This window comes from Saccoglossus kowalevskii, chromosome 4 (genome assembly GCF_978046115.1).
Source record: "Saccoglossus kowalevskii chromosome 4, keSacKowa6.1, whole genome shotgun sequence".
NCBI classification, from domain to species: Eukaryota; Metazoa; Hemichordata; class Enteropneusta; family Harrimaniidae; genus Saccoglossus; species Saccoglossus kowalevskii.
Window position 1 is genome coordinate 33,434,073 of NC_140644.1, and position 27,512 is coordinate 33,461,584.

Consider the following 27,512-nt stretch of genomic DNA (forward strand, 5'->3'; position numbering starts at 1 on the left):
CACTGGAGGCGAGAACCAACCAATATGGCTTGGTGTGCCATGACAGTGGAGGCGGAATTAACCATGATGGCTTGGTGCGCCATGACACTGGAGGCGGGAAATTGCCAATGTGACTTGGTGCGCTATGACTATTGAGGCGGGAACCAACCAATGTGGCATAGCACGCCATGACACTAGAGGCGGGAACTAACCAATGTGGCTTTGTGTGCCATGACACTGGGGGCGGGAACCAACCAATGTGACTTTGTGCGCCATCACAATTGAGGCGGGTACCAACCACTGTGGCTTGGTGCGCCATGACACTGGGTGCGGTAACCAACCACTTTGGCTTGGTGCGTCATGACACTGGGGGCGGGAACCGACCAATGTGTCTTGGCGCACCGTGACAATTAAGACAGGAACCAACCAATGTGGCTTGGTGCGCCATGTCACTGGATGCGGTATCCAACCAAAGTGGCTTGGTGCGCCATGACAATTGAGGTGGGAGCCAACCAATGTGGCTTGGTGCGCCATGACACATGCGACTTGATGTGCCATAACAATAGAGGTGAACACCGACCAATGTGGCTTGGTGCGCCTTGACAATTCAGGCGAAAACCAACCAATGTGTCTTGTTTCGCCCTGACAATTGAAGCGGGAACCAATCAATGTGGCTTGTTTCGGCATGACACCGGAGGCGGGAACCAACCAAGGTGGCTTGGTGTGCCATGACACTGGATACGGTAACCAACCACTTTGGCTTGGTGCGTCATGACACTGGGGGCGGGAACTGACCAATGTGGCTTGGCGCACCATGACAATTAAGAGAGGAACCAACCAATGTGGCTTGGTGCGCCATGTCACTGGATGTGGTATCCAACCAAAGTGGCTTGGTGCGCCATGACAATTGAGGTGGGAGCCAACCAATGTGGCTTGGTGCGCCATGACACATGTGACTTGGTGTGCCATAACAATAGAGGCGAACACCGACCAATGTGGCTTGGTGCGCCATGACAATTCAGGCGAAAACCAACAAATGTGGCTTGTTTCGCCCTGACAATTGAAGCGGGAATCAATCAATGTGGCTTGTTTCGGCATGACACCGGAGGCGGGAACCAACCAAGGTGGCTTGGTGTGCCATGACAATTAAAGCAGGAACCAACCTATGTGGCTTAGTACGCCATGACACTGGCTGCGGGAACTCGCCAGAGTGGCTTGGTGCGCCATGACATTTGAGGCCGGAACCAACCAATGTGGTTTGGTGCGCCATGACACTTTGGGCGGGAACCAACCAATGTGGCTTGGTGCGCCATGACACTGGAGGCGGGAACTAGCCAATATGGCTTTGTGTGCCATGACACTGGGGGCGGGAACTAGCCAATATGGCTTTGTGTGCCATGACACTGGGGCGGGAACCAACTAATGTAGCTCTCTTGCTCCTAACGTGACCACAGTGGCCGTTAAAGTCTAAGGACAATTAGCATGTGTACCGGAACTATAGATATATTGCACTTGTTAACGTAATTACGATATGAAAAGTCAGAATAGGGTTGAAAAGCATTTCCAACACGACAGTTTTCTCCGTAAATTTACAAATTATTTGAACTTTTCATTGTTTTAACCTATTCATGAATGACTTTTTAAAGGTTGGCGACGGTGGGGTCGACCATACATATTGGGGCCGACCAGAAGAGATGACAGCCAACAGGCCAGCGCTGATGATGAATGCGTCTGTCCCAGGTTCAGATATTGCCGGTGATACGGCTTCTGCATTGGCAGCAGCCTCAATCGTATTTACTGAATCAGGTACTTTTTATTGAAGCGTGACTGGAAAATATAAAAGTGATAATTCTTGATATTTGTTCTGGTGGTCGACGTATTTGGATTCTAACGTGAATAATTTGTGGTGTACGACGTCACGTGACGGGATGCGTTGTTGCCTGTTGTGTCCTGACGTCAAGTAGGGGCGTTGGGCGTTGTAAAATTGGCGTGTGGGCATTTATTGTTGTAGTTGATATATTAAAGGGACATTTGTGACATAATGTAATTTTGTGTAACGGGATGTGTTGTGGCATGATACAATTCAATGTGAAGGAATGTGTTTTGGCGTGATTTTGTGAAGCGGGATGTGTTGTGGCGTATTGTTATTATTTGCCGTGACATTATGTGTTGTGGCACGAGGCATTTCATTGTGACATGACGTGTTTGGTGTCTTTTTATTTGGCGTGACGAGATGTGCTGTGGCATGATGTCGTTTGGTATGACGGAGTGTGTTGTGGTGTGAAGAAATTTAATGTGAAGAGATATGTTGCGGCGTGATGTAATATGACATGACCGAATATTTTATGGCGTGGCTGAGCGTGGAAGAAAATTGACTTGGTGGTGTTCTGGTGTAGCGTGATGTAATTCGACCTGGGGTTTTGTGTTTGGCTTTGCGATATGTAATGTGGCATTACAAGATAAGTTATGACGTGTTGTGGCCTGGAGTAATGTAATTTGACGGGACGTTATAGGGTGTGATGTGGCGAATTGTGGCGTGGAGATGTATGTCATGGTAGATGTGTGCTTGCGTCTTGTGACATGATGTAATTTAATGTGACGGGACGTTATATGATGTGTTGTGGCGGGTTGTGGCGTGGAAACGTATGTCGTGGCGGATGTGTGGTTGCCTCTTGTGGCATGATGTAATTTAATGTGACGTGACGTTATATGATGTGTTGTGACGAGTTGTGGCGTGGAAACGTATGTCATGGCGGATGTGTGGTTGCCTCTTGTGGCATGATGTAATTTAATGTGACGGGACGTTATATGATGTGTTGTGGCGGGTTGTGGCGTGGAGACGTATGTCGTGGCGGATGTGTGGTTGCGTCTTGTGGCATGATGTAATTTAATGTGACAGGACATTATATGATGTGTTGTGGCGAGTTGTGGCGTGGAGACATATGTCGTGGCGGATATGTGGTTGCCTCTTGTGGCATGATGTAATTTAATGTGACGGGACGCTATATGATGTGTTGTCGCAAGTTGTGGCGTGGAGACGTATGTCGTGGCGGATATGTGGTTGCCTATTGTGGCACGGTGTAATTTAATGTGACGGGACATTATATGATGTGTTGTGGCGGGTTGTGACGTGGAGACATATGTCGTGGCGGATGTGTGGTTGCGTCTTTTGGCATGATATAATTTAATGTGACGGGATGTTATATGATGTGGTGTGGCGAGTTGTGGCGTGGAGACATGTGTCGTGGCGGATGTGTGGTTGCATCTTGTGGCAGGATGTAATTTAATGTGACGGGGCATTATAGGAGGTGTTGTGGCGAGTTGTGGCGTTAAGACATATGTCATGGCGGATGTGTGGTTGCGTCTTTTGGCATGATGTAATTTAATGTGACGGGACGTTATATGATGTGTTTTGGCGTGGAGACGTATGTTGTGGCAGATGTGTTGTTGCGTTTTGTGGAATGATGTAATTAAATGTGATGGGGCGTTATATGATGTGTTGTGGCGAGTTGTGGCGTGGAAACATATGTCGTGGCGGATGTGTGGTTGCGTCTTGTGGCATGATGTAATGAAATGTGATGGGCGTTATATGATGTGTTGTGGCAAGTTGTGGCGTGGAGACGTATGTCGTGGCGGATGTGTGGTTGCGTCTTGTGGAATTATGTAATTTGATGTGACGGCAAATAATATGTGGTGTTGTGGCGTGGAGACGTAAGTCGTGGCGGGTGTGTGGTTGCGTCTTGTGGCATGATGTAATTTAATGTGTCAAGACGTTATATGATGTGTTGTGGCGTGGAGACGTATGTTGTGGCGGATGTGTGGTTGCGTCTTGTGGAATGATATAATTTAATGTGACGGGACATAATATGATGTGTTGTGGCGGGGTGTGGCGTGGAGACGTATGTCGTGGTTGATGTGTGTTTGCGTCTTGTGGCATGATGTAATTTAATGTGACGGGATGTTATATGATGTGGTGTGGCGAGTTGTGGCGTGGAGACATGTGTCGTGGCGGATGTGTGGTTGCGTCTTGTGGCAGTATGTAATTTAATGTGACGGGGCGTTATAGGAGGTGTTGTGGCGAGTTGTGGCGTGGAGACATATGTCGTGGCGGATGTGTGGTTGCGTCTTTTGGCATGATGTAATTTAATATGACGGGACGTTATATGATGTGTTGTGACGAGTTGTGGCGTGGAAACGTATGTCATGGCGGATGTGTGGTTGCCTCTTGTGGCATGATGTAATTTAATGTGACGGGACGTTATATGATGTGTTGTGGCGGGTTGTGGCGTGGAGACGTATGTCGTGGCGGATGTGTGGTTGCGTCTTGTGGCATGATGTAATTTAATGTGACAGGACATTATATGATGTGTTGTGGCGAGTTGTGGCGTGGAGACATATATCGTGGCGGATATGTGGTTGCCTCTTGTGGCATGATGTAATTGAATGCGACGGGACGTTATATCATGTGTTGTGGCGAGTTGTGGCATGGAGACATATATCGTGGCGGATATGTGGTTGCCTCTTGTGGCATGATGTAATTTAGTGTGACGGGACGTTATATGATGTGTTGTGGCGAGTTGTGGCATGGAGACGTATGTCGTGGCGGATGTGTGATTGCGTCTTTTGGCATGACATAATTTAATGGGACGGGACGTTATATGATGTGTTGTGGCGAGTTGTGGCGTGGAGACATATGTCGTGGCGGATATGTGGTTGCCTATTGTGGCACGGTGTAATTTAATGTGACGGGACATTATATGATGTGTTGTGGCGGGTTGTGACGTGGAGACATATGTCGTGGCGGATGTGTGGTTGCGTCTTTTGGCATGATATAATTTAATGTGACGGGATGTTATATGATGTGGTGTGGCGAGTTGTGGCGTGGAGACATGTGTCGTGGCGGATGTGTGGTTGCATCTTGTGGCAGGATGTAATTTAATGTGACGGGGCATTATAGGAGGTGTTGTGGCGAGTTGTGGCGTTAAGACATATGTCATGGCGGATGTGTGGTTGCGTCTTTTGGCATGATGTAATTTAATGTGACGGGACGTTATATGATGTGTTTTGGCGTGGAGACGTATGTTGTGGCAGATGTGTTGTTGCGTTTTGTGGAATGATGTAATTAAATGTGATGGGGCGTTATATGATGTGTTGTGGCGAGTTGTGGCGTGGAAACATATGTCGTGGCGGATGTGTGGTTGCGTCTTGTGGCATGATGTAATGAAATGTGATGGGCGTTATATGATGTGTTGTGGCAAGTTGTGGCGTGGAGACGTATGTCGTGGCGGATGTGTGGTTGCGTCTTGTGGAATTATGTAATTTGATGTGACGGCAAATAATATGTGGTGTTGTGGCGTGGAGACGTAAGTCGTGGCGGGTGTGTGGTTGCGTCTTGTGGCATGATGTAATTTAATGTGTCAAGACGTTATATGATGTGTTGTGGCGTGGAGACGTATGTTGTGGCGGATGTGTGGTTGCGTCTTGTGGAATGATATAATTTAATGTGACGGGACATAATATGATGTGTTGTGGCGGGGTGTGGCGTGGAGACGTATGTCGTGGTTGATGTGTGTTTGCGTCTTGTGGCATGATGTAATTTAATGTGACGGGATGTTATATGATGTGGTGTGGCGAGTTGTGGCGTGGAGACATGTGTCGTGGCGGATGTGTGGTTGCGTCTTGTGGCAGTATGTAATTTAATGTGACGGGGCGTTATAGGAGGTGTTGTGGCGAGTTGTGGCGTGGAGACATATGTCGTGGCGGATGTGTGGTTGCGTCTTTTGGCATGATGTAATTTAATATGACGGGACGTTATATGATGTGTTGTGACGAGTTGTGGCGTGGAAACGTATGTCATGGCGGATGTGTGGTTGCCTCTTGTGGCATGATGTAATTTAATGTGACGGGACGTTATATGATGTGTTGTGGCGGGTTGTGGCGTGGAGACGTATGTCGTGGCGGATATGTGGTTGCCTATTGTGGCACGGTGTAATTTAATGTGACGGGACATTATATGATGTGTTGTGGCGGGTTGTGACGTGGAGACATATGTCGTGGCGGATGTGTGGTTGCGTCTTTTGGCATGATATAATTTAATGTGACGGGATGTTATATGATGTGGTGTGGCGAGTTGTGGCGTGGAGACATGTGTCGTGGCGGATGTGTGGTTGCATCTTGTGGCAGGATGTAATTTAATGTGACGGGGCATTATAGGAGGTGTTGTGGCGAGTTGTGGCGTTAAGACATATGTCATGGCGGATGTGTGGTTGCGTCTTTTGGCATGATGTAATTTAATGTGACGGGACGTTATATGATGTGTTTTGGCGTGGAGACGTATGTTGTGGCAGATGTGTTGTTGCGTTTTGTGGAATGATGTAATTAAATGTGATGGGGCGTTATATGATGTGTTGTGGCGAGTTGTGGCGTGGAAACATATGTCGTGGCGGATGTGTGGTTGCGTCTTGTGGCATGATGTAATGAAATGTGATGGGCGTTATATGATGTGTTGTGGCAAGTTGTGGCGTGGAGACGTATGTCGTGGCGGATGTGTGGTTGCGTCTTGTGGAATTATGTAATTTGATGTGACGGCAAATAATATGTGGTGTTGTGGCGTGGAGACGTAAGTCGTGGCGGGTGTGTGGTTGCGTCTTGTGGCATGATGTAATTTAATGTGTCAAGACGTTATATGATGTGTTGTGGCGTGGAGACGTATGTTGTGGCGGATGTGTGGTTGCGTCTTGTGGAATGATATAATTTAATGTGACGGGACATAATATGATGTGTTGTGGCGGGGTGTGGCGTGGAGACGTATGTCGTGGTTGATGTGTGTTTGCGTCTTGTGGCATGATGTAATTTAATGTGACGGGATGTTATATGATGTGGTGTGGCGAGTTGTGGCGTGGAGACATGTGTCGTGGCGGATGTGTGGTTGCGTCTTGTGGCAGTATGTAATTTAATGTGACGGGGCGTTATAGGAGGTGGTGTGGCGAGTTGTGGCGTGGAGACATATGTCGTGGCGGATGTGTGGTTGCGTCTTTTGGCATGATGTAATTTAATATGACGGGACGTTATATGATGTGTTGTGACGAGTTGTGGCGTGGAAACGTATGTCATGGCGGATGTGTGGTTGCCTCTTGTGGCATGATGTAATTTAATGTGACGGGACGTTATATGATGTGTTGTGGCGGGTTGTGGCGTGGAGACGTATGTCGTGGCGGATGTGTGGTTGCGTCTTGTGGCATGATGTAATTTAATGTGACAGGACATTATATGATGTGTTGTGGCGAGTTGTGGCGTGGAGACATATATCGTGGCGGATATGTGGTTGCCTCTTGTGGCATGATGTAATTGAATGCGACGGGACGTTATATCATGTGTTGTGGCGAGTTGTGGCATGGAGACATATATCGTGGCGGATATGTGGTTGCCTCTTGTGGCATGATGTAATTTAGTGTGACGGGACGTTATATGATGTGTTGTGGCGAGTTGTGGCATGGAGACGTATGTCGTGGCGGATGTGTGATTGCGTCTTTTGGCATGACATAATTTAATGGGACGGGACGTTATATGATGTGTTGTGGCGAGTTGTGGCGTGGAGACATATGTCGTGGCGGATATGTGGTTGCCTATTGTGGCACGGTGTAATTTAATGTGACGGGACATTATATGATGTGTTGTGGCGGGTTGTGACGTGGAGACATATGTCGTGGCGGATGTGTGGTTGCGTCTTTTGGCATGATATAATTTAATGTGACGGGATGTTATATGATGTGGTGTGGCGAGTTGTGGCGTGGAGACATGTGTCGTGGCGGATGTGTGGTTGCATCTTGTGGCAGGATGTAATTTAATGTGACGGGGCATTATAGGAGGTGTTGTGGCGAGTTGTGGCGTTAAGACATATGTCATGGCGGATGTGTGGTTGCGTCTTTTGGCATGATGTAATTTAATGTGACGGGACGTTATATGATGTGTTTTGGCGTGGAGACGTATGTTGTGGCAGATGTGTTGTTGCGTTTTGTGGAATGATGTAATTAAATGTGATGGGGCGTTATATGATGTGTTGTGGCGAGTTGTGGCGTGGAAACATATGTCGTGGCGGATGTGTGGTTGCGTCTTGTGGCATGATGTAATGAAATGTGATGGGCGTTATATGATGTGTTGTGGCAAGTTGTGGCGTGGAGACGTATGTCGTGGCGGATGTGTGGTTGCGTCTTGTGGAATTATGTAATTTGATGTGACGGCAAATAATATGTGGTGTTGTGGCGTGGAGACGTAAGTCGTGGCGGGTGTGTGGTTGCGTCTTGTGGCATGATGTAATTTAATGTGTCAAGACGTTATATGATGTGTTGTGGCGTGGAGACGTATGTTGTGGCGGATGTGTGGTTGCGTCTTGTGGAATGATATAATTTAATGTGACGGGACATAATATGATGTGTTGTGGCGGGGTGTGGCGTGGAGACGTATGTCGTGGTTGATGTGTGTTTGCGTCTTGTGGCATGATGTAATTTAATGTGACGGGATGTTATATGATGTGGTGTGGCGAGTTGTGGCGTGGAGACATGTGTCGTGGCGGATGTGTGGTTGCGTCTTGTGGCAGTATGTAATTTAATGTGACGGGGCGTTATAGGAGGTGTTGTGGCGAGTTGTGGCGTGGAGACATATGTCGTGGCGGATGTGTGGTTGCGTCTTTTGGCATGATGTAATTTAATATGACGGGACGTTATATGATGTGTTGTGACGAGTTGTGGCGTGGAAACGTATGTCATGGCGGATGTGTGGTTGCCTCTTGTGGCATGATGTAATTTAATGTGACGGGACGTTATATGATGTGTTGTGGCGGGTTGTGGCGTGGAGACGTATGTCGTGGCGGATGTGTGGTTGCGTCTTGTGGCATGATGTAATTTAATGTGACAGGACATTATATGATGTGTTGTGGCGAGTTGTGGCGTGGAGACATATGTCGTGGCGGATATGTGGTTGCCTCTTGTGGCATGATGTAATTTAATGTGACGGGACGCTATATGATGTGTTGTCGCAAGTTGTGGCGTGGAGACGTATGTCGTGGCGGATGTGTGGTTGCGTCTTGTGGCATGATATAATTTAATGTGACTGGATGTTATATGATGTGTTGTGGCGAGTTGTGGCGTGGAGACATATGTCATGGCGGATATGTGGTTGCGTCTTGTGGCATGATGTAATTTAATGTGACGGGATGTTATATGGTGTGTTGTGGCGGGTTGTGACGTGGAGACGTATGTCGTGGCGGATGTGTGGTTGCGTCTTGTGGCATGATATAATTTAATGTGACGGGATGTTATACGATGTGGTGTGGCGAGTTGTGGCGTGGAGACATGTTTCGTGGCGGATGTGTGGTTGCGTCTTTTGGCATGATGTAATTTAATGTGACGGGACGTTATATGATGTGTTTTGGCGTGGAGACGTATGTTGTGGCAGATGTGTTGTTGCGTTTTGTGGAATGATGTAATTAAATGTGATGGGGCGTTATATGATGTGTTGTGGCGAGTTGTGGCGTGGAAACATATGTCGTGGCGGATGTGTGGTTGCGTCTTGTGGCATGATGTAATTAAATGTGATGGGCGTTATATGATGTGTTGTGGCAAGTTGTGGCGTGGAGACGTATGTCGTGGCGGATGTGTGGTTGCGTCTTGTGGAATTATGTAATTTGATGTGACGGCAAATAATATGTGGTGTTGTGGCGTGGAGACGTAAGTCGTGGCGGGTGTGTGGTTGCGTCTTGTGGCATGATGTAATTTAATGTGTCAAGACGTTATATGATGTGTTGTGGCGTGGAGACGTATGTTGTGGCGGATGTGTGGTTGCGTCTTGTGGAATGATATAATTTAATGTGACGGGACATAATATGATGTGTTGTGGCGGGGTGTGGCGTGGAGACGTATGTCGTGGTTGATGTGTGTTTGCGTCTTGTGGCATGATGTAATTTAATGTGACGGGATGTTATGTGATGTGGTGTGGCGAGTTGTGGCGTGGAGACATGTGTCGTGGCGGATGTGTGGTTGCGTCTTGTGGCAGGATGTAATTTAATGTGACGGGGCGTTATAGGAGGTGTTGTGGCGAGTTGTGGCGTGGAGACATATGTCGTGGCGGATGTGTGGTTGCGTCTTTTGGCATGATGTAATTTAATATGACGGGACGTTATATGATGTGTTTTGGCGTGGAGACATATGTTGTGGCGGATGTGTTGTTGCGTCTTGTGGAATGATGTAATTAAATGTGATGGGGCATTATATGATATGTTGTGGCGAGTTGTGGCGTGGAAACATATGTCGTGGCGGATGTGTGGTTGCGTCTTGTGGCATGATGTAATTAAATGTGATGGGGCGTTATATGATGTGTTGTGGCGAGTTGTGGCGTGGAGACGTATGTCGTGGTGGATGTGTGGTTGCGTCTTGTGGCATGATATAATTTAATGTGACGGGATGTTATATGATGTGGTGTGGCGTGTTGTGGCGTGTAGACGTATGTCGTGGCGGATGTGTGGTTGCGTCTTGTGGCAGGATGTAATTTAATGTGATGGGACATAATATGATGTGTTGTGGCGGGGTGTGGCGTGGAGACGTATGTCGTGGTGGATGTGTGGTTGCGTCTTGTGGCATGATATAATTTAATGTGACGGGACGTTATATGATGTGTTGTGGCATGGAGATGTATGTTGTGGCGGATGTGTGGTTGCGTCTTGTGGAATGATGTAATTTAATGTGACGGGACATTATATGATGTGTCGTGGCGAGTTGTGACGTGGAGACATATGTCGTGGCGGATGTGTGGTTGCGTCTTGTGGCATTATGTAATTTAATGTGACGGGACATTATATGATGTGTTGTGGCATGGAGACGTATGTCGTGGTTGATGTGTGTTTGCGTCTTGTGGCATGATGTAATTTAATGTGACGGGATGTTATATGATGTGGTGTGGCGAGTTGTGGCGTGGAGACATGTGTCGTGGCGGATGTGTGGTTGCGTCTTGTGGCAGGATGTAATTTAATGTGACGGGGCATTATAGGAGGTGTTGTGGCGAGTTGTGGCGTTAAGACATATGTCGTGGCGGATGTGTGGTTGCGTCTTTTGGCATGATGTAATTTAATGTGACGGGACGTTATATGATGTGTTTTGGCGTGGCGACGTATGTTGTGGCGGATGTGTTGTTGCGTCTTGTGGAATGATGTAATTAAATGTGATGGGCGTTATATGATGTGTTGTGGCGAGTTGTGGCGTGGAGACGTATGTCGTGGCGGATGTGTGGTTGCGTCTTGTGGAATTATGTAATTTGATGTGACGGCACATAATATGTGGTGTTGTGGCGTGGAGACGTAAGTCGTGGCGGGTGTGTGGTTGCGTCTTGTGGCATGATGTAATTTAATGTGACAAGACGTTATATGATGTGTTGTGGCGTGGAGACGTATGTTGTGGCGGATGTGTGGTTGCGTCTTGTGGAATGATATAATTTAATGTGACGGGACATAATATGATGTGTTGTGGCGGGGTGTGGCGTGGAGACGTATGTCGTGGTTGATGTGTGTTTGCGTCTTGTGGCATGATGTAATTTAATGTGACGGGATGTTATATGATGTGGTGTGGCGAGTTGTGGCGTGGAGACATGTGTCGTGGCGGATGTGTGGTTGCGTCTTGTGGCAGGATGTAATTTAATGTGACGGGGCGTTATAGGAGGTGTTGTGGCGAGTTGTGGCGTGGAGACATATGTCGTGGCGGATGTGTGGTTGCGTCTTTTGGCATGATGTAATTTAATGTGACGGGACGTTATATGATGTGTTTTGGCGTGGAGACATATGTTGTGGCGGATGTGTTGTTGCGTCTTGTGGAATGATGTAATTAAATGTGATGGGGCATTATATGATATGTTGTGGCGAGTTGTGGCGTGGAAACATATGTCGTGGCGGATGTGTGGTTGCGTCTTGTGGCATGATGTAATTAAATGTGATGGGGCGTTATATGATGTGTTGTGGCGAGTTGTGGCGTGGAGACGTATGTCGTGGTGGATGTGTGGTTGCGTCTTGTGGCATGATATAATTTAATGTGACGGGATGTTATATGATGTGGTGTGGCGTGTTGTGGCGTGTAGACGTATGTCGTGGCGGATGTGTGGTTGCGTCTTGTGGCAGGATGTAATTTAATGTGATGGGACATAATATGATGTGTTGTGGCGGGGTGTGGCGTGGAGACGTATGTCGTGGTGGATGTGTGGTTGCGTCTTGTGGCATGATATAATTTAATGTGACGGGACGTTATATGATGTGTTGTGGCATGGAGACGTATGTTGTGGCGGATGTGTGGTTGCGTCTTGTGGAATGATGTAATTTAATGTGACGGGACATTATATGATGTGTCGTGGCGAGTTGTGGCGTGGAGACATATGTCGTGGCGGATGTGTGGTTGCATCTTGTGGCATGATGTAATTTAATGTGACGGGACATTATATGATGTGTTGTGGCGTGGAGACGTATGTCATGGTTGATGTGTGTTTGCGTCTTGTGGCATGATGTAATTTAATGTGACGGGATGTTATATGATGTGGTGTGGCGAGTTGTGGCGTGGAGACATGTGTCGTGGCGGATGTGTGGTTGCGTCTTGTGGCAGGATGTAATTTAATGTGACGGGGCGTTATAGGAGGTGTTGTGGCGAGTTGTGGCGTGGAGACATATGTCGTGGCGGATGTGTGGTTGCGTCTTTTGGCATGATGTAATTTAATGTGACGGGACGTTATATGATGTGTTTTGGCGTGGAGACATATGTTGTGGCGGATGTGTTGTTGCGTCTTGTGGAATGATGTAATTAAATGTGATGGGGCATTATATGATATGTTGTGGCGAGTTGTGGCGTGGAAACATATGTCGTGGCGGATGTGTGGTTGCGTCTTGTGGCATGATGTAATTAAATGTGATGGGGCGTTATATGATGTGTTGTGGCGAGTTGTGGCGTGGAGACGTATGTCGTGGTGGATGTGTGGTTGCGTCTTGTGGCATGATATAATTTAATGTGACGGGATGTTATATGATGTGGTGTGGCGTGTTGTGGCGTGTAGACGTATGTCGTGGCGGATGTGTGGTTGCGTCTTGTGGCAGGATGTAATTTAATGTGATGGGACATAATATGATGTGTTGTGGCGGGGTGTGGCGTGGAGACGTATGTCGTGGTGGATGTGTGGTTGCGTCTTGTGGCATGATATAATTTAATGTGACGGGACGTTATATGATGTGTTGTGGCATGGAGACGTATGTTGTGGCGGATGTGTGGTTGCGTCTTGTGGAATGATGTAATTTAATGTGACGGGACATTATATGATGTGTCGTGGCGAGTTGTGGCGTGGAGACATATGTCGTGGCGGATGTGTGGTTGCGTCTTGTGGCATGATGTAATTTAATGTGACGGGACATTATATGATGTGTTGTGGCGTGGAGACGTATGTCGTGGTTGATGTGTGTTTGCGTCTTGTGGCATGATGTAATTTAATGTGACGGGATGTTATATGATGTGGTGTGGCGAGTTGTGGCGTGGAGACATGTGTCGTGGCGGATGTGTGGTTGCGTCTTGTGGCAGGATGTAATTTAATGTGACGGGGCATTATAGGAGGTGTTGTGGCGAGTTGTGGCGTTAAGACATATGTCGTGGCGGATGTGTGGTTGCGTCTTTTGGCATGATGTAATTTAATGTGACGGGACGTTATATGATGTGTTTTGGCGTGGAGACGTATGTTGTGGCGTTAAGACATATGTCGTGGCGGATGTGTTGTTGCGTCTTGTGGAATGATGTAATTAAATGTGATGGGGCGTTATATGATATGTTGTGGCAAGTTGTGGCGTGGAAACATATGTCGTGGCGGATGTGTTGTTGCGTCTTGTGGCATGATGTAATTAAATGTGATGGGGCGTTATATGATGTGGTGTGGCGTGTAGACGTATGTCGTGGCGAATGTGTGGTTGCGTCTTGTGGCAGGATGTAATTTAATGTGATGGGACATAATATGTTGTGTTGTGGCGGGGTGTGGCGTGGAGACGTATGTCGTGGTGGATGTGTGGTTGCGTCTTGTGGCATGATATAATTTAATGTGACGGGACGTTATATGATGTGTTGTGGCATGGAGACATATGTCGTGGTGGATGTGTGGTTGCATCTTGTGGCATGATATAATTTAATGTGACGGGACGTTATATGATGTGTTGTGGCATGGAGACGTATGTTGTGGCGGATGTGTGGTTGCGTCTTGTGGAATGATGTAATTTAATGTGACGGGACATTATATGATGTGTCGTGGCGAGTTGTGGCGTGGAGACATATGTCGTGGCGGATGTGTGGTTGCGTCTTGTGGCATGATGTAATTTAATGTGACGGGACGTTATATGATGTGTTGTGGCATGGAGACGTATGTTGTGGCGGATGTGTGGTTGCGTCTTGTGGAATGATGTAATTTAATGTGACGGGACATTATATGATGTGTCGTGGCGAGTTGTGGCGTGGAGACATATGTCGTGGCGGATGTGTGGTTGCGTCTTGTGGCGTGATGTAATTTAATATGACGGGACGTTATATGATGTGTTGTGGCGTGGAGACGTATGTTGTGGCGGATGTGTGGTTGCGTCTTGTGGAATGATGTAATTTGATGTGACGGGACATAATATGAGGTGTGGTGGCGTGGAGACGTAAGTCGTGGCGGGTGTGTGGTTGCATCTTGTGGCATGATGTAATTTAATGTGACAAGACGTTATATGATGTGTTGTGGCGTGGAGACGTATGTTGTGGCGGATGTGTGGTTGCGTCTTGTGGAATGATGTAATTTAATGTGACGGGACTTAATATGATGTGTTGTGGCGGGGTGTGGTGTGGAGACGTATGTCGTGGTTGATGTGTGTTTGCGTCTTGTGGCATGATGTAATTTAATGTGACGGAACGTTATATGATGTGTTGTGGCGAGTAGACGTATGTTGTGGCGGATGTGTGGTTGCGTCTTGTGGAATGATGTAATTTAATGTGACGGAACATTATATGATGTGTCGTGGCGAGTTGTGGCGTGGAGACGTATGTCGTGGCGGATGTGTGGTTGCGTCTTGTGGCGTGATGTAATTTAATATGACGGGACGTTATATGATGTGTTGTGGCGTGGAGATGTATGTTGTGGAGGATGCGTGGTTGCGTCTTGTGGCATGATGTAATTGAATGTGACGGGACGTTATATGATGTGTTGTGGTGAGTTGAGGCGTGGAGACATATGTCGTGGCAGATATGTGGTTGCCTCTTGTGGCATGATGTAATTTAATGTGACGGGAAGTTATATGATGTGTTGTGGCGGGTTGTGGCGTGGAGACGTATGTCGTGGCGGATGTGTGGTTGCGTCTTGTGGCAGGATGTAATTTAATGTGACGGGACGTTATATGATGTGTTGTGGCGGGGTGTGGCGTGGAGACGTATGTCGTGGTGGATGTGTGGTTGCGTCTTGTGGCATGATATAATTTAATGTGACGGGACGTTATATGATGTGTTGTGGCATGGAGACGTATGTTGTGGCGGATGTGTGGTTGTGTCTTGTGGAATGATGTAATTTAATGTGACGGGACATTATATGATGTGTCATGGCGAGTTGTGGCGTGGAGACATATGTCGTGGCGGATGTGTGGTTGCGTCTTGTGGCATGATGTAATTTAATGTGACGGGACATTATATGATGTGTTGTGGCGTGGAGACGTATGTCGTGGTTGATGTGTGTTTGCGTCTTGTGGCATGATGTAATTTAATGTGACGGGATGTTATATGATGTGGTGTGGCGAGTTGTGGCGTGGAGACATGTGTCGTGGCGGATGTGTGGTTGCATCTTGTGGCAGGATGTAATTTAATGTGACGGGGCATTATAGGAGGTGTTGTGGCGAGTTGTGGCGTTAAGACATATGTCGTGGCGGATGTGTGGTTGCGTCTTTTGGCATGATGTAATTTAATGTGACGGGACGTTATATGATGTGTTTTGCCGTGGAGACGTATGTTGTGGCAGATGTGTTGTTGCGTCTTGTGGAATGATGTAATTAAATGTGATGGGGCGTTCTATGATGTGTTGTGGCGAGTTGTGGCGTGGAAACATATGTCGTGGCGGATGTGTGGTTGCGTCTTGTGGCATGATGTAATTAAATGTGATGGGCGTTATATGATGTGTTGTGGCGAGTTGTGGCGTGGAGACGTATGTCGTGGCGAATGTGTGGTTGCGTCTTGTGGAATTATGTAATTTGATGTGACGGCACATAATATGTGGTGTTGTGGCGTGGAGACGTAAGTCGTGGCGGGTGTGTGGTTGCGTCTTGTGGCATGATGTAATTTAATGTGACAAGACGTTATATGATGTGTTGTGGCGTGGAGACGTATGTTGTGGCGGATGTGTGGTTGCGTCTTGTGGAATGATATAATTTAATGTGACGGGACATAATATGATGTGTTGTGGCGGGGTGTGGCGTGGAGACGTATGTCGTGGTTGATGTGTGTTTGCGTCTTGTGGCATGATGTAATTTAATGTGACGGGATGTTATATGATGTGGTGTGGCGAGTTGTGGCGTGGAGACATGTGTCGTGGCGGATGTGTGGTTGCGTCTTGTGGCAGGATGTAATTTAATGTGATGGGACATAATCTGATGTGTTGTGGCGTGGAGATGTATGTTGTGGAGGATGCGTGGTTGCGTCTTGTGGCATGATGTAATTGAATGTGACGGGACGTTATATGATGTGTTGTGGTGAGTTGAGGCGTGGAGACATATGTCGTGGCGGATATGTGGTTGCCTCTTGTGGCATGATGTAATTTAATGTGACGGGAAGTTATATGATGTGTTGTGGCGGGTTGTGGCGTGGAGACGTATGTCGTGGCGGATGTGTGGTTGCGTCTTGTGGCAGGATGTAATTTAATGTGACGGGACGTTATATGATGTGTTGTGGCGGGGTGTGGCGTGGAGACGTATGTCGTGGTGGATGTGTGGTTGCGTCTTGTGGCATGATATAATTTAATGTGACGGGACGTTATATGATGTGTTGTGGCATGGAGACGTATGTTGTGGCGGATGTGTGGTTGTGTCTTGTGGAATGATGTAATTTAATGTGACGGGACATTATATGATGTGTCGTGGCGAGTTGTGGCGTGGAGACGTATGTCGTGGTGGATGTGTGGTTGCGTCTTGTGGCATGATATAATTTAATGTGACGGGACGATATATGATGTGTTGTGGCATGGAGACATATGTCGTGGCGGATGTGTGGTTGCGTCTTGTGGCATGATGTAATTTAATGTGACGGGACATTATATGATGTGTTGTGGCGTGGAGACGTATGTCGTGGTTGATGTGTGTTTGCGTCTTGTGGCATGATGTAATTTAATGTGACGGGATGTTATATGATGTGGTGTGGCGAGTTGTGGCGTGGAGACATGTGTCGTGGCAGATGTGTGGTTGCATCTTGTGGCAGGATGTAATTAAATGTGATGGGGCGTTATATGATGTGGTGTGGCGTGTAGACGTATGTCGTGGCGAATGTGTGGTTGCGTCTTGTGGCAGGATGTAATTTAATGTGATGGGACATAATATGTTGTGTTGTGGCGGGGTGTGGCATGGAGACGTATGTCGTGGTGGATGTGTGGTTGCGTCTTGTGGCATGATATAATTTAATGCGACGGGACGTTATATGATGTGTTGTGGCATGGAGACATATGTCGTGGTGGATGTGTGGTTGCATCTTGTGGCATGATATAATTTAATGTGACGGGACGTTATATGATGTGTTGTGGCATGGAGACGTATGTTGTGGCGGATGTGTGGTTGCGTCTTGTGGAATGATGTAATTTAATGTGACGGGACATTATATGATGTGTCGTGGCGAGTTGTGGCGTGGAGACATATGTCGTGGCGGATGTGTGGTTGCGTCTTGTGGCATGATGTAATTTAATGTGACGGGACGTTATATGATGTGTTGTGGCATGGAGACGTATGTTGTGGCGGATGTGTGGTTGCGTCTTGTGGAATGATGTAATTTAATGTGACGGGACATTATATGATGTGTCGTGGCGAGTTGTGGCGTGGAGACATATGTCGTGGCGGATGTGTGGTTGCGTCTTGTGGCGTGATGTAATTTAATATGACGGGACGTTATATGATGTGTTGTGGCGTGGAGACGTATGTTGTGGCGGATGTGTGGTTGCGTCTTGTGGAATGATGTTATTTGATGTGACGGGACATAATATGAGGTGTGGTGGCGTAGAGACGTAAGTCGTGGCGGGTGTGTGGTTGCATCTTGTGGCATGATGTAATTTAATGTGACAAGACGTTATATGATGAGTTGTGGCGTGGAGACGTATGTTGTGGCGGATGTGTGGTTGCGTCTTGTGGAATGATGTAATTTAATGTGACGGGACTTAATATGATGTGTTGTGGCGGGGTGTGGTGTGGAGACGTATGTCGTGGTTGATGTGTGTTTGCGTCTTGTGGCATGATGTAATTTAATGTGACGGAACGTTATATGATGTGTTGTGGCGAGTAGACGTATGTTGTGGCGGATGTGTGGTTGCGTCTTGTGGAATGATGTAATTTAATGTGACGGAACATTATATGATGTGTCGTGGCGAGTTGTGGCGTGGAGACGTATGTCGTGGCGGATGTGTGGTTGCGTCTTGTGGCGTGATGTAATTTAATATGACGGGACGTTATATGATGTGTTGTGGCGTGGAGATGTATGTTGTGGAGGATGCGTGGTTGCGTCTTGTGGCATGATGTAATTGAATGTGACGGGACGTTATATGATGTGTTGTGGTGAGTTGAGGCGTGGAGACATATGTCGTGGCGGATATGTGGTTGCCTCTTGTGGCATGATGTAATTTAATGTGACGGGAAGTTATATGATGTGTTGTGGCGGGTTGTGGCGTGGAGACGTATGTCGTGGCGGATGTGTGGTTGCGTCTTGTGGCAGGATGTAATTTAATGTGACGGGACGTTATATGATGTGTTGTGGCGGGGTGTGGCGTGGAGACGTATGTCGTGGTGGATGTGTGGTTGCGTCTTGTGGCATGATATAATTTAATGTGACGGGACGTTATATGATGTGTTGTGGCATGGAGACGTATGTTGTGGCGGATGTGTGGTTGTGTCTTGTGGAATGATGTAATTTAATGTGACGGGACATAATATGAGGTGTGGTGGCGTGGAGACGTAAGTCGTGGCGGGTGTGTGGTTGCATCTTGTGGCATGATGTAATTTAATGTGACAAGACGTTATATGATGTGTTGTGGCGTGGAGACGTATGTTGTGGCGGATGTGTGGTTGCGTCTTGTGGAATGATGTAATTTAATGTGACGGGACTTAATATGATGTGTTGTGGCGGGGTGTGGTGTGGAGACGTATGTCGTGGTTGATGTGTGTTTGCGTCTTGTGGCATGATGTAATTTAATGTGACGGAACGTTATATGATGTGTTGTGGCGAGTAGACGTATGTTGTGGCGGATGTGTGGTTGCGTCTTGTGGAATGATGTAATTTAATGTGACGGAACATTATATGATGTGTCGTGGCGAGTTGTGGCGTGGAGACGTATGTCGTGGCGGATGTGTGGTTGCGTCTTGTGGCGTGATGTAATTTAATATGACGGGACGTTATATGATGTGTTGTGGCGTGGAGATGTATGTTGTGGAGGATGCGTGGTTGCGTCTTGTGGCATGATGTAATTGAATGTGACGGGACGTTATATGATGTGTTGTGGTGAGTTGAGGCGTGGAGACATATGTCGTGGCGGATATGTGGTTGCCTCTTGTGGCATGATGTAATTTAATGTGACGGGAAGTTATATGATGTGTTGTGGCGGGTTGTGGCGTGGAGACGTATGTCGTGGCGGATGTGTGGTTGCGTCTTGTGGCAGGATGTAATTTAATGTGACGGGACGTTATATGATGTGTTGTGGCGGGGTGTGGCGTGGAGACGTATGTCGTGGTGGATGTGTGGTTGCGTCTTGTGGCATGATATAATTTAATGTGACGGGACGTTATATGATGTGTTGTGGCATGGAGACGTATGTTGTGGCGGATGTGTGGTTGTGTCTTGTGGAATGATGTAATTTAATGTGACGGGACATTATATGATGTGTCATGGCGAGTTGTGGCGTGGAGACATATGTCGTGGCGGATGTGTGGTTGCGTCTTGTGGCATGATGTAATTTAATGTGACGGGACATTATATGATGTGTTGTGGCGTGGAGACGTATGTCGTGGTTGATGTGTGTTTGCGTCTTGTGGCATGATGTAATTTAATGTGACGGGATGTTATATGATGTGGTGTGGCGAGTTGTGGCGTGGAGACATGTGTCGTGGCGGATGTGTGGTTGCATCTTGTGGCAGGATGTAATTTAATGTGACGGGGCATTATAGGAGGTGTTGTGGCGAGTTGTGGCGTTAAGACATATGTCGTGGCGGATGTGTGGTTGCGTCTTTTGGCATGATGTAATTTAATGTGACGGGACGTTATATGATGTGTTTTGGCGTGGAGACGTATGTTGTGGCAGATGTGTTGTTGCGTCTTGTGGAATGATGTAATTAAATGTGATGGGGCGTTATATGATGTGTTGTGGCGAGTTGTGGCGTGGAAACATATGTCGTGGCGGATGTGTGGTTGCGTCTTGTGGCATGATGTAATTAAATGTGATGGGCGTTATATGATGTGTTGTGGCGAGTTGTGGCGTGGAGATGTATGTCGTGGCGGATGTGTGGTTGCGTCTTGTGGAATTATGTAATTTGATGTGACGGCACATAATATGTGGTGTTGTGGCGTGGAGACGTAAGTCGTGGCGGGTGTGTGGTTGCGTCTTGTGGCATGATGTAATTTAATGTGACAAGACGTTATATGATGTGTTGTGGCGTGGAGATGTATGTTGTGGCGGATGTGTGGTTGCGTCTTGTGGAATGATATAATTTAATGTGACGGGACATAATATGATGTGTTGTGGCGGGTGTGGCGTGGAGACGTATGTCGTGGTTGATGTGTGTTTGCGTCTTGTGGCATGATGTAATTTAATGTGACGGGATGTTATATGATGTGGTGTGGCGAGTTGTGGCGTGGAGACATGTGTCGTGGCGGATGTGTGGTTGCGTCTTGTGGCAGGATGTAATTTAATGTGATGGGACATAATATGATGTGTTGTGGCGTGGAGATGTATGTTGTGGAGGATGCGTGGTTGCGTCTTGTGGCATGATGTAATTGAATGTGACGGGACGTTATATGATGTGTTGTGGTGAGTTGAGGCGTGGAGACATATGTCGTGGCGGATATGTGGTTGCCTCTTGTGGCATGATGTAATTTAATGTGACGGGACGTTATATGATGTGTTGTGGCGGGGTGTGGCGTGGAGACGTATGTCGTGGTGGATGTGTGGTTGCGTCTTGTGGCATGATATAATTTAATGTGACGGGACGTTATATGATGTGTTGTGGCATGGAGACGTATGTTGTGGCGGATGTGTGGTTGTGTCTTGTGGAATGATGTAATTTAATGTGACGGGACATTATATGATGTGTCGTGGCGTGGAGACGTATGTCGTGGTTGATGTGTGTTTGCGTCTTGTGGCATGGTGTAATTTAATGTGACGGGAGACATGGCGTGGCGTGGAGACATGTGTCGTGGCGGATGTGTGGTTGCATCTTGTGGCAGGATGTAATTTAATGTGACGGGGCATTATAGGAGGTGTTGTGGCGAGTTGTGGCGTTAAGACATATGTCGTGGCGGATGTGTGGTTGCGTCTTTTGGCATGATGTAATTTAATGTGACGGGACGTTATATGATGTGTTTTGGCGTGGAGACGTATGTTGTGGCAGATGTGTTGTTGCGTCTTGTGGAATGATGTAATTAAATGTGATGGGGCGTTATATGATGTGTTGTGGCGAGTTGTGGCGTGGAAACATATGTCGTGGCGGATGTGTGGTTGCGTCTTGTGGCATGATGTAATTAAATGTGATGGGCGTTATATGATGTGTTGTGGCGAGTTGTGGCGTGGAGACGTATGTCGTGGCGGATGTGTGGTTGCGTCTTGTGGAATTATGTAATTTGATGTGACGGCACATAATATGTGGTGTTGTGGCGTGGAGACGTAAGTCGTGGCGGGTGTGTGGTTGCGTCTTGTGGCATGATGTAATTTAATGTGACAAGACGTTATATGATGTGTTGTGGCGTGGAGACGTATGTTGTGGCGGATGTGTGGTTGCGTCTTGTGGAATGATATAATTTAATGTGACGGGACATAATATGATGTGTTGTGGCGGGGTGTGGCGTGGAGACGTATGTCGTGGTTGATGTGTGTTTGCGTCTTGTGGCATGATGTAATTTAATGTGACGGGATGTTATATGATGTGGTGTGGCGAGTTGTGGCGTGGAGACATGTGTCGTGGCGGATGTGTGGTTGCGTCTTGTGGCAGGATGTAATTTAATGTGATGGGACATAATATGATGTGTTGTGGCGTGGAGATGTATGTTGTGGAGGATGCGTGGTTGCGTCTTGTGGCATGATGTAATTGAATGTGACGGGACGTTATATGATGTGTTGTGGTGAGTTGAGGCGTGGAGACATATGTCGTGGCGGATATGTGGTTGCCTCTTGTGGCATGATGTAATTTAATGTGACGGGAAGTTATATGATGTGTTGTGGCAGGTTGTGGCGTGGAGACGTATGTCGTGGCGGATGTGTGGTTGCGTCTTGTGGCAGGATGTAATTTAATGTGACGGGACGTTATATGATGTGTTGTGGCGGGGTGTGGCGTGGAGACGTATGTCGTGGTGGATGTGTGGTTGCGTCTTGTGGCATGATATAATTTAATGTGACGGGACGTTATATGATGTGTTGTGGCATGGAGACGAATGTTGTGGCGGATGTGTGGTTGTGTCTTGTGGAATGATGTAATTTAATGTGACGGGACATTATATGATGTGTCGTGGCGAGTTGTGGCGTGGAGACATATGTCTTGGCGGATGTGTGGTTGCGTCTTGTGGCATGATGTAATTTAATGTGACGGGACATTATATGATGTGTTGTGGCGTGGAGACGTATGTCGTGGTTGATGTGTGTTTGCGTCTTGTGGCATGATGTAATTTAATGTGACGGGATGTTATATGATGTGGTGTGGCGAGTTGTGGCGTGGAGATATGTGTCGTGGCGGATGTGTGGTTGCATCTTGTGGCAGGATATAATTTAATGTGACGGGGCATTATAGGAGGTGTTGTGGCGAGTTGTGGCGTTAAGACATATGTCGTGGCGGATGTGTGGTTGCGTCTTTTGGCATGATGTAAATTAATGTGACGGGACGTTATATGATGTGTTTTGGCGTGGAGACGTATGTTGTGGCAGATGTGTTGTTGCGTCTTGTGGAATGATGTAATTAAATGTGATGGGGCGTTATATGATGTGTTGTGGCGAGTTGTGGCGTGGAGACGTATGTCGTGGCGGATGTGTGGTTGCGTCTTGTGGAATTATGTAATTTGATGTGACGGCACATAATATGTGGTGTTGTGGCGTGGAGACGTAAGTCGTGGCGGGTGTGTGGTTGCGTCTTGTGGCATGATGTAATTTAATGTGACAAGACGTTATATGATGTGTTGTGGCATGGAGACGTATGTTGTGGCGGATGTGTGGTTGCGTCTTGTGGAATGATATAATTTAATGTGACGGGACATAATATGATGTGTTGTGGCGGGGTGTGGCGTGGAGACGTATGTCGTGGTTGATGTGTGTTTGCGTCTTGTGGCATGATGTAATTTAATGTGACGGGATGTTATATGATGTGGTGTGGCGAGTTGTGGCGTGGAGACATGTGTCGTGGCGGATGTGTGGTTGCGTCTTGTGGCAGGATGTAATTTAATGTGACGGGGCGTTATAGGAGGTGTTGTGGCGAGTTGTGGCGTGGAGACATATGTCGTGGCGGATGTGTGGTTGCGTCTTTTGGCATGATGTAATTTAATGTGACGGGATGTTATATGATGTGTTTTGGCGTGGAGACATATGTTGTGGCGGATGTGTTGTTGCGTCTTGTGGAATGATGTAATTAAATGTGATGGGGCATTATATGATATGTTGTGGCGAGTTGTGGCGTGGAAACATATGTCGTGGCGGATGTGTGGTTGCGTCTTGTGGCATGATGTAATTAAATGTGATGGGGCGTTATATGATGTGTTGTGGCGAGTTGTGGCATGGAGACGTATGTCGTGGTGGATGTGTGGTTGCGTCTTGTGGCATGATATAATTTAATGTGACGGGATGTTATATGATGTGGTGTGGCGTGTTGTGGCGTGTAGACGTATGTCGTGGCGGATGTGTGGTTGCGTCTTGTGGCAGGATGTAATTTAATGTGATGGGACATTATATGATGTGTTGTGGCGGGGTGTGGCGTGGAGACGTATGTCGTGGTGGATGTGTGGTTGCGTCTTGTGGCATGATATAATTTAATGTGATGGGACGTTATATGATGTGTTGTGGCATGGAGACGTATGTTGTGGCGGATGTGTGGTTGCGTCTTGTGGAATGATGTAATTTAACGTGACGGGACATTATATGATGTGTCGTGGCGAGTTGTGGCGTGGAGACATATGTCGTGGCGGATGTGTGGTTGCGTCTTGTGGCATGATGTAATTTAATGTGACGGGACGTTATATGATGTGTTGTGGCGTGGAGACGTATGTCGTGGTTGATGTGTGTTTGCGTCTTGTGGCATGATGTAATTTAATGTGACGGGATGTTATATGATGTGGTGTGGCGAGTTGTGGCGTGGAGACAAGTGTCGTGGCGGATGTGTGGTTGCGTCTTGTGGCAGGATGTAATTTAATGTGACGGGGCATTATAGGAGGTGTTGTGGCGAGTTGTGGCGTTAAGACATATGTCGTGGCGGATGTGTGGTTGCGTCTTTTGGCATGATGTAATTTAATGTGACGGGACGTTATATGATGTGTTTTGGCGTGGAGACGTATGTTGTGGCAGATGTGTTGTTGCGTCTTGTGGAATGATGTAATTAAATGTGATGGGCGTTATATGATGTGTTGTGGCGAGTTGTGGCGTGGAGACGTATGTCGTGGCGGATGTGTGGTTGCGTCTTGTGGAATTATGTAATTTGATGTGACGGCACATAATATGTGGTGTTGTGGCGTGGAGACGTAAGTCGTGGCGGGTGTGTGGTTGCGTCTTGTGGCATGATGTAATTTAATGTGACAAGACGTTATATGATGTGTTGTGGCGTGGAGACGTATGTTGTGGTGGATGTGTGGTTGCGTCTTGTGGAATGATGTAATTTAATGTGACGGGACTTAATATGATGTGTTGTGGCGGGGTGTGGTGTGGAGACGTATGTCGTGGTTGATGTGTGGTGTGCGTCTTGTGGCAGGATGTAATTTAATGTGACGGGGCATTATATGATGTGTCGTGGCGAGTTGTGGCGTGGAGACATATGTCGTGGCGGATGTGTGGTTGCGTCTTGTGGCATGATGTAATTTAATGTGACGGGACATTATATGATGTGTCGTGGCGAGATGTGGCGTGGAGACATATGTTGTGGCGGATGTGTGGTTGCGTCTTGTGGCATGATGTAATTTAATGTGACGGGACATTATATGATGTGTTGTGGCGTGGAGACGTATGTCGTGGTTGATGTGTGTTTGCGTCTTGTGGCATGATGTAATTTAATGTGACGGGATGTTATATGATGTGGTGTGGCGAGTTGTGGCGTGGAGACATGTGTCGTGGCGGATGTGTGGTTGCGTCTTGTGGCAGGATGTAATTTAATGTGACGGGGCATTATAGGAGGTGTTGTGGCGAGTTGTGGCGTTAAGACATATGTCGTGGCAGATGTGTGGTTGCGTCTTTTGGCATGATGTAATTTAATGTGACGGGACGTTATATGATGTGTTTTGGCGTGGAGACGTATGTCGTGGCGGATGTGTGGTTGCGTCTTGTGGCAGGATGTAATTTAATGTGATGGGACATAATATGTTGTGTTGTGGCGGGGTGTGGCGTGGAGACGTATGTCGTGGTGGATGTGTGGTTGCGTCTTGTGGCATGATATAATTTAATGTGACGGGATGTTATATGATGTGTTGTGGCATGGAGACGTATGTTGTGGCAGATGTGTGGTTGCGTCTTGTGGAATGATGTAATTTAATGTGACGGGATATTATATGATGTGTTGTGGCATGGAGACATATGTCGTGGTGGATGTGTGGTTGCATCTTGTGGCATGATATAATTTAATGTGACGGGATGTTATATGATGTGTTGTGGCATGGAGACGTATGTTGTGGCAGATGTGTGGTTGCGTCTTGTGGAATGATGTAATTTAATGTGACGGGATATTATATGATGTGTCGTGGCGAGTTGTGGCGTGGAGACATATGTCGTGGCGGATGTGTGGTTGCGTCTTGTGGCATGATGTAATTTAATGTGACGGGACATAATATGAGGTGTGGTGGCGTGGAGACGTAAGTCGTGGTGGGTGTGTGGTTGCATCTTGTGGCATGATGTAATTTAATGTGACAAGACGTTATATGATGTGTTGTGGCGTGGAGACGTATGTTGTGGCGGATGTGTGGTTGCGTCTTGTGGAATGATGTAATTTAATGTGACGGGACTTAATATGATGTGTTGTGGCGGGGTGTGGTGTGGAGACGTATGTCGTGGTTGATGTGTGTTTGCGTCTTGTGGCATGATGTAATTTAATGTGACGGAACGTTATATGATGTGTTGTGGCGAGTAGACGTATGTTGTGGCGGATGTGTGGTTGCGTCTTGTGGAATGATGTAATTTAATGTGACGGGACATTATATGATGTGTCGTGGCGAGTTGTGGCGTGGAGACGTATGTCGTGGCGGATGTGTGGTTGCGTCTTGTGGCGTGATGTAATTTAATATGACGGGACGTTATATGATGTGTTGTGGCGTGGAGATGTATGTTGTGGAGGATGCGTGGTTGCGTCTTGTGGCATGATGTAATTTAATGTGACGGGATGTTATATGATGTGGTGTGGCGAGTTGTGGCGTGGAGACATGTGTCGTGACGGATGTGTGGTTGCATCTTGTGGCAGGATGTAATTTAATGTGACGGGGCATTATAGGAGGTGTTGTGGCGAGTTGTGGCGTTAAGACATATGTCGTGGCGGATGTGTGGTTGCGTCTTTTGGCATGATGTAATTTAATGTGACGGGACGTTATATGATGTGTTTTGGCATGGAGACGTATGTTGTGGCGGATGTGTTGTTGCGTCTTGTGGAATGATGTAATTAAATGTGATGGGGCGTTATATGATATGTTGTGGCGAGTTGTGGCGTGGAAACATATGTCGTGGCGGATGTGTGGTTGCGTCTTGTGGCATGATGTAATTAAATGTGATGGGGCGTTATATGATGTGTTGTGGCGAGTTGTGGCGTGGAGACGTATATCGTGGTGGATGTGTGGTTGCGTCTTGTGGCATGATATAATTTAATGTGACGGGATGTTATATGATGTGGTGTGGCGTGTTGT

General features: G+C 47.1%; 1 protein-coding gene across 2 annotated transcripts in view; it reads left to right on the forward strand.

Annotated features, from left to right (window-relative positions):
- Nucleotides 1-27,512, forward strand: part of LOC100366354 (uncharacterized) — a 169,348-nt gene that overhangs the window by 96,231 nt on the left and 45,605 nt on the right. For both annotated transcript variants that reach the window (XM_085498616.1, XM_085498615.1), the window contains exon 14: nt 1,626-1,785. In XM_085498616.1, the coding sequence (XP_085354742.1) occupies nt 1,626-1,785 (160 nt within the window). The remainder of the gene's footprint in view (nt 1-1,625; nt 1,786-27,512) is intronic.